The sequence below is a fragment of the Sycon ciliatum genome, chromosome 4 (genome assembly GCF_964019385.1).
Source record: "Sycon ciliatum chromosome 4, ocSycCili1.1, whole genome shotgun sequence".
NCBI classification, from domain to species: domain Eukaryota; kingdom Metazoa; phylum Porifera; class Calcarea; order Leucosolenida; family Sycettidae; genus Sycon; species Sycon ciliatum.
Genome location: NC_088646.1, coordinates 21,038,480 through 21,049,355, shown reverse-complemented (window position 1 = coordinate 21,049,355; position 10,876 = coordinate 21,038,480). Strand labels below are relative to the sequence as shown.

General features: G+C 45.5%; 2 protein-coding genes across 2 annotated transcripts; one reads left to right on the top strand and one right to left on the bottom strand.

Annotated features, from left to right (window-relative positions):
- Positions 1-725: 725 nt before the first annotated feature.
- LOC135813459 (thiosulfate sulfurtransferase YnjE-like) lies at positions 726-2,225 on the top strand. The gene has a single exon (XM_065326552.1). It carries the CDS (start codon positions 726-728, stop codon positions 2,223-2,225), a length of 1,500 nt encoding a protein of 499 aa, XP_065182624.1.
- Positions 2,226-7,001: 4,776 nt separating this feature from the next.
- Positions 7,002-9,879, bottom strand: LOC135814968 (large ribosomal subunit protein eL36-like). Its single transcript, XM_065328176.1, has 4 exons — positions 9,715-9,879; positions 9,477-9,578; positions 9,267-9,401; positions 7,002-7,121 (listed from the first exon to the last, which is right to left on the bottom strand). The coding sequence occupies exons 1-4, from the start codon at positions 9,856-9,858 to the stop codon at positions 7,035-7,037; spliced, it is 468 nt and encodes a 155-aa protein (XP_065184248.1). The 5' UTR covers positions 9,859-9,879; the 3' UTR covers positions 7,002-7,034.
- Positions 9,880-10,876: the final 997 nt, after the last annotated feature.

Below are 10,876 nucleotides of genomic sequence, written 5' to 3'. Positions count from 1 at the left end.
ACTTGCAGCATGGTCATGGGGTTATCGTGGTTATTGCCCAAGTAAGGCAACAAGGAAGGGGATAATCCCCCTCATGCTCAGCTCAGATCATGCATGCATGCAGCGCTGCCGCATCGATCTCATGCATGCGAAGGTGTGCACGTGTGGCGAGCGTGGTCAAAATCATCAGCTGACATGACATGATATAATGATCTTCAGCTTCGGAACTTCGTGAACGTGGTTCAAGTCTTCAAGATTTTTTTGACTTCAACTTTCAAGCAGCTCTACGGTACACACTCACTGAACCGACGCGATAGAGCAGCGAAGTGATGATGTTCCAGAACTGTCTCAGGTTCTCTTGCCTGGGGTCTCGAGCCCATCTGCCTCCTCATACTCTTCGCCCTGTGAGGACGAATACGAACATGTCCAGTACGAGTGGAGAAATTATTTAGAAGGACTTCTTCTCCATGGCACAGAAGTTTAGTTTGCACACGATTCAAGGACACTGTGACAGCGTTACCGTATAATGTTTGTTTGCTCAGAGACTTACAGAGAATGTCGCCGATGGAAATGTTGAAAGTAGTTCACAATGCAGTCGAAGTCAGATCAGGTTTTCAGTTCAGAATCGCCTTTGAGTTTGAATGATTCGCACGAGTACCGGTATTTATGATCATAGTCTAGTGGACTGCAGACAAATTTAGGATTTCCGTACACCATGTCCGAAAAGCTCCGAGAAAATCGAGACTATGGCGAAAGAAATGTTCGAACGCCTGTCGGTGGATGCCGGTAGCCTTGAATCATTGGGTTTATATCGACTTGTTGATGTTAGGAATAGCTCTGTATTCCATGGATGGTCGAAGGACACATGTAGTGACTGTGTGCTGGACAACGACACCGGTCATCTGCCTGGGTGCATGCTGTTCAGCCACTCCTGGATATGCTCGACAAGCGCTAGCGATCAGCAACACAGAGCCAGACAGCGTGCAGAACTAGCCGGCCTGGATTCGAGCGAGCAACCCATCGCCCTGATCGGACATGGCTTAGACTGTGACAGGTGCCATACGGATATAGCGTGCAGCACTGGCAAGTGGCTGGTGGATACTTTCCTGTTGCCAATATCTGATATATTTATAGCAGTATGTCCAACATTAGCTACTGATTGTAGAAGTAATCATGGCAATGAATGTGGAAGAGAAGAATCGACGGTCCGGAATAGCCGTTATTTGCCGGCGCTGCACCGACTACCTGAGTCAGATATTTTCATAACGCCGGAATACCTTGCAACTAGAATAGGCCATGACGGCCAACCTGTGCATGTTGTCCATGTTGGCTGGGAGGATGATGGAGTTTTCCTTGCCAAGCATATACCCACTGCTCATTATGTAGACCTCGGCACATGGGAAGACGTAGTGACAATGAACTTCCTCTCACCAGATTGTTTTGCCGTTCGCACTAATCCAGCAGTTGATGCGTCCCGTGAGTGTTCTGGCTCAGCATTTGCCAGACTTCTGAAGTGTCCGCGCCCCAAGATAGTGCTCTATGATGACGGTGTGGGCATCGCTGCGTCAAGACTGGGCGCGATGCTGTGGTCGCTGGGCTTCACCAACCTCTCTATTCTCTCTGGCGGCCTACGAGGTTGGTGTCGAGCCGGATTCGGAACGGACCAGTTGCCGAAAGGCTCCCTAGTATCCGTACCTCTCTTGGAGCATGGCACTGATGTGGATGCGCAGTTATCGGAGCACCGGGACAATGGCGATGTGTTTGTTGATATGGAGTTTGTACAGCAAGTGACACTCGGTCAGCACGAGAATGCAGTGCTGGTCAGCTGCTGCTCGTGGAGAGAATATATTGGCTGCGTGAGCGGCTACAAGTACATATCGCGCAAGGGACGCATCCCCACGGCACGCTGGGCACTGTCTGGAGCAGGCAAGGATGACCTGTGGCACTGGCATGATGAGCTGGGTGTTGCCACTGACTGGAAGCACTTGGCACGGCTATGGGCCGTCGCCGGCATCACGCACTCAAAGCACGTCATACTGTACTGCGGCACAGGCTGGCGCTGTTCCGCCGCCTGGTTTTATCTGCGTGCCCTTGGCTACCAACACGTCAGTATCTATGATGGAGGCTGGCTGGAGTGGAGCTCGACGCCTTCCAACAAGGTAGCACAGGACGTTCCCGTGTCCGAATGGTTCACCGCACTGCAAAATGTCCTACCATCCAGTTTGTTTGACCTTGAGTGTGGTTGATGTGAATGATGGCTTCTTCAACTCAGTCCACCATTCCTGTAATACTTTATAATTATTATTTTTACAGATGAACTTTCTTGCTGGATTTTTCCTTGTTCTGATTTGCAAGGCTTTTTACTAGTTTTTGGTAAGTTTTTACACATCATACTTCAAAGTATTAGCTTATATAATTTTATTAGGTACAATCTCAATGGAAAGTAACCAAAAATATACAAGTAGTTGGTGTGGTGATCCTGACGCATGGCAAAGTTGAACCCACTTTAGCTTTCAGATCAGTCAGCTTTGTGCTAGGATCCCCTCCCCAGCCCTGCACTACATTATTATTTTCAAAACCTGCGGCCATATTATTTATTTCGCCAGTGCTGCTCCATACTTGCCACAGCCATCATACTAAGTAGTAATTATACATCCTGAATGAGTATCAAATATTTACTGAATGAGTATCCTAATTTATTTCACATTCCAACATGGTTCTTATATATCTGCTGCTGTGTGTCCATGAGTAGTTAGTAGCTGCGCCTTCCCGTCGATGAGAACCGGCGACATCGTGCGGAAGGCAAGGCTGCACCTACGGTCCATTCGCCAACTCGGGGCCCCTGACTCTAGTACTTCAGAAGTATACTAAAATATGTGTCTGAACAAATACTTTTTGCACATAATTATAACAGCATTCCATGGAGATTGCAAAAAAAACAGCGGAAAAAATCAAAATTTGACCAGAAGCTGGGTTATCATTTTTTTTCACTGTTTTGTAGTTGCACAGTCGTAGAAACGATTATTGTGTGACACAAACAGTCGATGGCCGAGGGTCGGTTGTAATCGTTTCCTGCGGCGTGCCGCAGTTTGACATTATTACGTTGCGTCGCTTCTCTTTTTTTTGAGTGTGTTTCCTTTCTGTGAGAGTGTATGGCATTCTTATTCTATGTCAGTGCTCACTTCATTGAATTTCGCTGGATTTGAGTAGGGTTCCAATTTCCTTATCACCTTCTTCCTTTCATGCAATTTTTTCAGTACGTGTACATGTACTTGAATTGTGTTCTACGCCTCCATAATCACAAGCAACTCACTTACTTCACCATCACAATTCACAACCGCCCCCAAAGTAACACTAGTTGGTTCAAACTATGGAGGGACTGAGATAAAATACTGGGGTTGAAACGAATGCGCCATGGAGTGTGCAACTCTCCATCTATGCTGCATAAAATCAAGAGCAAAATACGGGTTATGAACGAATGACTTTTCTTTCAGTAATACGGTAGTTATAATAAGCTGTCCCCGGGGAAAATTCCTCATATCAACTGCAAACTTGCCGCCGCGAGATATCAATAAATATTATTCACCGCATATTTACTGCATATTAACCGCAAATTATGCCATATTATGCCGCGTTTTTTGCCGCGTTTTTTTTGCGATTTTTTCCGCAATTTTCCCCGGGGACAGAATAAGTTCTGTTCAGGCTGTAGTACAGTTGTAGCCTGCACGCACGGTGACCAGGTGACTGGTGTACGCATGAGCAAGTGGCCGCTTACCCACCTGGGTTCGATTAGGAATAAGGGCTGAACGCTGCATCGCAGCCATTTCGGGCCAGTGCTCTTCTGGGACAGGTGGTCGCATTGACAGGTTCTCCAAGAATAAAATTTAAAATAACCCTCCCGAGTGTGCAACGCCTGATCCAGCTTTGCATAGGGTCTTGGTCGAGCGTAATCGGATCGCTGCGTCATAATACCGTACACATCCGAGAGGAACCCGGGTACTCCTGGATCAAAAACAACGGTGCCCTGCCTCGCGCTGGTGTGGAGTGTACGCATGACATGAGAAGATCCGATTACGCTCGACCAAGACCCTATGCAGAGCTGGATCAGGCGTTGCACACTCTTGGTTTTACCAAGAGTACATAACCCCCAACTTCCCCCCGGCCCCCAAGAGTGTGCAACTCGACTATGGGTGCTGTCCCGGCAGAATTTCAAGTTGACGTCATTTTGATGATGCAATGCTCACTGTACATGTACACAGATTATCAGACGAATCCGGAATCTGTGGTGGACCAAAGCCTATCCTGATCCAGACCAGTACAAATTATTGCAAAGAAAAACGTGCGATGCGTTGACACCCGTACACATGTTGTAAATCACTGGTGCAAGGAGCATTGCATCATAAAAATAATGACGTCAACTTGAAATTCTGTCGGGACAGCAGGGTATGTGGGAGTTGCACACTCTGGGGGGTTATGTACTCTTAAGCGGGATTCACAGAAGCTTTTTTGTGATGCGACACGCGATGCGACAGGCGCGAAACCGGGAAAACCCCAAATCGCAGCCATGTCGCGGCCCACGCAACTGCCGCAACTGGGCCATCGCAGAAGTTGAGCTTGGCTCAACTTTTGCGATGCGATGCGACAAGCGATTTGGTGTACGATTTTGACCTTTTCTACAGCAAAGTTGTACAAAGGTGCAAGAGTTGCCTATAAATTTTTACAAGTTGTGTCAAACCGCGCGAATATCATGGTGACGTACCCAAATCAGCAAAACTTTGTCGCATCGCTGACTTCTTCTGTGAATGGTATTTCGCGAGTTCGCATCGCACGCATCCATCGCAGATCGCGTCGCATCGCAGAAAAGCTTCTGTGAATCCCGCTTTAGTCTTGGTAAAACCAAGAGTACATAACCCCCCAGAGTGTGCAACTCCCACATACCCGGCAGGCCTGCTGTCCCAACGCATCACACGTTTTTCTTCGCAATAATTTGAAAAGGACCAGATCGGCTTCGGTCAATCACAGGTTCCGGATGATCCGTGTACAGTGTGCATTGCATCATCAAAATGACGTCAGCTTGAAATTCTGTCGGGACAGCACCCATACAGTAGAGTCGCACGCTGAAGAACGTCCAGCCTGAAATTCTAATGCCACACCGATTCATACTTCATCTCGCGCGATGGGTTTCCCGCACGCGAAATAGGTGAGCTCAGATCAACTTTTTCGCGACACGGCGCGTTTCCCGCACGCGGCATGAAGTATGAATCTGGCTTAAACTTTTTTAAAGTTAAAGCTAAGAACTGCGGTGTTGGTTTTCTGGCAGCTTGTGGAATACATGGGACCCAGTACGGATTGTTTCTAATAACGTGCTATAAGAACGAAGCCAGATTGCTGACAAAATAAGAACGTCCCAGGCTAACCCCTTGGAAACAACGTTCTTGGGCGCGCGACTCTACTGTAGTCGAGTTGCACACTCTGGGGGGTTATGTACTCTTTGGTTTTACTGTAGTTGTATAACGTCATTAGACACCCTTAGCAAACAACGGTAACGCTATTTTTTACGGTACTCGTACCTTGATCACCCAAATAGCGTTGAAGCTGCAGCGTATAAACGTTATGGGGGCTGATTTATCGTTGTGACCAACGGTACGTGTTTTGGCCAAATATTGCATAGTCCGTACGCATTTCACCTTGTATCGCGTATATGGTGACAAAAATGGTTGTACCGCGCGAAATCAAAGCTACTCTCGTGGCAACAGCGTACTAAAAATAGCGTGCATCTTGCTAAAGGTCGAACCCAAATCACGGTATTTTCCCCCTTACGATAATACCGTTACAACATAACGTTTTTTGCTAAGGGTGTCTATTACCGTAACGGTCCGTTGGTCAATTTCATGCAATGTAGCTGATACATGTAATTGGTGTTAGTGGACATTATAGCGCAACATGTAGTGCATCTGTCCTTTCTCTTATAAGGCCAAGTAAAAAAATTGATTGTTTATCGTCCGCGCCCGTCCCAAATTTTATTTTTTAGTACTGGTAAATGCACTGTATGTACTGCGGTCTACAGCCTCTAATAAGTAGGGCTGAAACGATTATACCGAATGATCGAGTACTCGTTTGATAACTCTAACGATCGAGCAATCGTTTAGATTACCGATTACGATTATTTTGCGTTTTTTAAATTTGTGTCCAGAAAGTACGGTAAACCCTCGTTTTGTGAAGTTTGAATCAGTTTCCGCTGGGAGTATGCAGTTGCTAGGGGTATGGTTTATATTCTGAGGTTAAATTGACTTCAAAACTGCCATGCTTCGGAGCTACCCTTTCACTAATGCAGATTTGTTGGTATTATGAAGGCATAGTTTGTGGAAACAGAGTAATGTTTGCACAGAATTATGACTCTATTTGCTAACGATTATAATCGATTACTCGATCGTTAAGCTAAAGAGTAATCGATACGTGAAAATCCATGATCGTTTCAGCCCTACTAGTAATAAGCATGGCCGTAGATTTTCGAAGGTCAAGTCCACAGACTGAACCATAACTTAGTTGCTATGGGCTTGAAAAGTGAAACTGATCATCAGCTGCCTGATTTTCTTCGTTTTTCTACGTAACGTTGGTTGTTCCACTTTCCATTATCCTCTGGGGTTGCGAACACCTGCCCTACAGCCATAAATGCATAATAAAAACTAAAATTAAAAACCTCCCGTCCGCCCCGATTTCTCGGGAAAATCTGACGATAAACAATCAATAATTATATTTTACATGGCCTAAAAATAATTTTGTTGAATGCAGGGCTGTAATTAGCGTGAATAGGGAGGAAGATTGTGATTCATTGCTTTCAGGAGGAACAGCACACTGCACAAGTATCCCCATATGCATGCAAGACAAAGAACTTAGAAAACCGCACTTCTATAAAAGTTACTTCTCGTGGTCGAGCTATCCCAAGCACATGACAAACAATACACACCTGGCCATACCGACGCCAGGATGCAACACGATAGCCAATCTGAGCACAAGAGAAATCGCTTCTGGTCTTTTATTGATTGAAATACATGTTAGTGGGCAGCTTGAGCCTTTCGCATGGCCTGGAGGTGAGCAGAGAGCTCGTCACGCTTTCTCTTTCCACGGATGTGGGCACCAAGCTGCATACACAATAAAACATAAAAGAAAATACTAATCGATGCATGCCCTGATGAGACGACGGATCTCAATTTCACAGTGTTGATAAATGAAATTCTGGTAGCTGGCGCCCAACACTATGCTGCAAGTCCACTGGGCTGATGCCAACGGTTGATATACATGTATTTGATGAGCAGGGGTCGTATTCAGCACAATTGTACAAACTACGAAAACTATAGAACATGTGCACAACATCACAGTGATACACATTTTCGGGACGAAACGCATGCTTTCAAAAATCACATGCCGTAGTTTTGGTGCTTTGCAGGTCACAAGAAGGTGCAATTACCATTTCATCCTGTATGTTTGTGTGGATAGTGTACCCATTTCGTCATTGCGCCATCGACCTAAGCGACCTGCAGCATGTAAATGCTCCAGGCAATATGTGTTCATGGCTGGTTAAAACTCGACACGGGTTAACATAGCATAAGGGACGATCCAAAGTTACCGATCGTTTTTCAAAACGGAAAGTTTTCGTTTGGGGGTGGGTGGGTTTATGTGCTTCATTTTGCTCGCGGATAGTGCCCAGTTACTTCCTTGGGGGTGCCGAGGATTGAAATCAATACGTTGGTGGAATTCGTTTTACCTTCAGAAAGGGTGGCACCTAAGGCCTTCTGCAGACTACGTACATATAACATCCAGTACAAAATCACATAAAACCTAAAAGGCAACATTTTCCACGCCTGCATTCAGACTACACATTTTACATGCAACATACAGGCAGCATTTGACCCTACACAATTGCACAATAGGCCTGGGATGTGTGAATGCAGCAGAAAATCGTACAAAGTTTGTACATTTGTACGACTGCCTGGTGAAAGTACGATAAATGCAGGAAAGTTGCCTTGCACAAGGGTTCGCACCCTGCCTGAAAGGATCTGGCGGCTTTCTAGGTTTCCCGCCAGATTCTTGTAGTTGTCTTGGAAACTTCCATGTAAATGTGACTTACAGGCTGTTTCGTACCTAGTCTGAAGAGGGCCTAAGGCCCTCTTCAGACTAGGTACAATAATCTGGCAGGAAGCCTAAAAAGCTGCCCAACCCTTGTACAAGGCAACTTCTCTGCTTTTACTTTCACCAAGCGTACAAACTTTGTACAACACTCTGGCTTCACACAATTGCGCAGGGTCAAAGGTTATCAGTATATTGCATGTAAAATGTAGTCTGAATGTAGGCTCGGAAGAATGTTGCTTTTTAGGTTTTATGTGATTGTGTACTGGATTTTCTATGTACGTAGTCTGTAGAGGGCCTAAAGGAACTACAGGGCGGATATGGATGCAAAGACAACGCATTAGGGATGGTCAGCTTTACAACTGACAAACACACCAGTGGAAGGCACGTATCCAAATCATTATCGTAATATTTGGGGCTGACGGCGGTTACTGGTTATTTTCCAAAACACCAAGCTTTCCTTTTCCTCTTACCAACCGCCTACCCACCCTTTCTATACGTAAACAAATGTCAACAAAACATTGATTTCAATTTTCGCACCAAGTAGAAACTGGGTATTCTCCAATTGCAATAAATTATTCATAAATCCTAAAACCCACCCACCTCGAACAAAAACTCTTCATTTGAAAACAAAGTAGTCTATCCCCACAGAATAACGCAGACAAAATCCTAAAATTATGGTTGGTTGTTTTCTGCCAGGAGTGCTATTGTTTCAACTCCATTGGTCGCTGAAACGGGCTGGGAACGTACAATGAGAGTTTTTGCAGTCGACAGACCCCATAAAAAGGGTATCCGGAGCATATGTACTCTTGTGTTAATGTACGTATACAGCCCTGATCATTGCTCAGAGTGGCCATGGAATTATGCGGTGTTATGTCTGAGCAACCGTGTCCGAGAAATTTGTGGCGTGTTGTAGTAATGCACGGGATTACGGTACTGAATCTACCATGCTAAGTACAGATTTGTATGATACTTGGGGAATATAAGACAGTACTGAAGTAGTTACACTGTAGGTATGTCGCTCAAATAATTATGGTGTACTGTAATATTTGTATGCTCCGCTGAGAATTTTCATGAATTTAAATTTGATTGTAATTTGACTTTTACAAAAAAAATCAAAGCATTACTCAATTTCAATACGAATACAAACTGGAACTTACGCGCTTCTTGACAAACTTAAGGGCACGCTTGTCCTTGCCAACCTTGAGCAATTCCATGGCTCTCTTCTCATAGGGAGCGAAGCCGACAACCTCCCTGACGATGTCACGGACGAATTTGACGCGCTTGTTCAGCGTCTACAAAAACAGAACACCAACGATGGTGACTCCGGGAACACTAACATACGATCCAAATCTACAGTGACAACTTACTCCCTTTCTGCGGACTGGGCGCGACTTGGCAGCGTTCTTTGTGACCTTGTGGCCCTTGTTGAGGCCAACGGCCATCTCCATAGCGCGAGCCATTATGATAGTCTACATCCAGAAATCGACACAAGACACGTACTGGGTGAAAGCCTGAATGGATGCCTTAATTTTCTATTGCAAAACTAGTGCCAAATCTAAAACATCCCTATGAAAAGCACAAAAACAACGATCCGACATTGCTCACCTCAAGCCGTTCGACGGCAGAAGCAAGAGAAAGAACTTCTTCTTTCACTGCTCCCCTTAGCAACGCGCGTGCTTGGAATGGGGCAAAATGGCGTACCGAAATTCGCGAAAAATATTCGATGAACACCGGAGATGACGTATGCATGGCGTCAGGGCCCGGCGCACCGGCGGGCGGCGGCAGTGCGGAACACACTGGTAGGTACACTTACCGTAGTGACCGTACATGTAGGTGACGCTGCATGCTGACGCCTGAGCATGAGACCCCGGCCAAGTGTCTTGATTTCTATGTCAGTATGTGACTGTCGGGCCACTGTCTGTAGACTCTAGTCTCTACCAGTACCAGGTCTACAAAGTCATGTAGATCTACATGAGTCATGACCAGGGAGTCCCTGGTCATGACTGACATATCGGACTACACAATCAATACAGACTACGACACAAGGCATTTGTACGCTCGTACACCGCGCAGGTATTATCATGCTGATCTCACTCCGCCTCTTCAAGATCCGTGTCGCCCCTTACACATTTTTAAGACTGATGCACCGCAAAGGGTTTTAATACAACAACAGCTCATTATCCACAGTCATGTCTTTTGCGCCTCTGTTGCTCTTGACTGGCTATGCGGCCTCTTCCTTCACGGAGCTGCTGCGGCTTTTGCTACTCTTTCGTGTTCACTCCTATAGACCCTACTTATCTCATGATCCCCGTGGTTGACTGTCACCCACTCTCTTCATATTGGCCGGTGTTCCCACTGCCGGAGTCTTGAGATGTTGTAATACTATGAAATAATTATAATACTTCCATCATTCATCGATATACTAGAGGACATAAAATTGTACATGATTAAATCATGAATAACTATTATTTTTGTCTTCAGTGTTCACAGTTCAGCTTCATCTCAGCTTGTCTTGCTATCAATAATCTTGGGATGCAACGGGTGGTAAAGGTGCGTCACCAACTGGCTGCCGTAGGTCATACTAAGTCTCGGTAACGTCGCGGCTAACAAGCAAGGTATGCAGCACTATACAATCATAAAATAAATAATTACAACTATGAGCCACACTCCCAGCTGACCCAAGCACAACAACATGTTATATTCTGTGTAATTTTTGGATGTTTTACGTACCGATATCGGCTACTGTGCCGCAGAAGCATGTACTCTT

Bases quoted from the DNA above. Each gene is read 5' to 3' on its own strand.
- LOC135813459 (XM_065326552.1), top strand. From the start codon at position 726: ATGGCGAAAGAAATGTTCGAACGCCTGTCGGTGGATGCCGGTAGCCTT.
- LOC135814968 (XM_065328176.1), bottom strand. From the start codon at position 9,858: ATGCATACGTCATCTCCGGTGTTCATCGAATATTTTTCGCGAATTTCG. The intron at 9,579-9,714 runs GTGAGCAATGTC...TTCTGGATGTAG, and splicing joins CTGCCGTCGAACGGCTTGAG to ACTATCATAATGGCTCGCGC. The intron at 9,402-9,476 runs GTAAGTTGTCAC...CTGTTTTTGTAG, and splicing joins GCCCAGTCCGCAGAAAGGGA to ACGCTGAACAAGCGCGTCAA.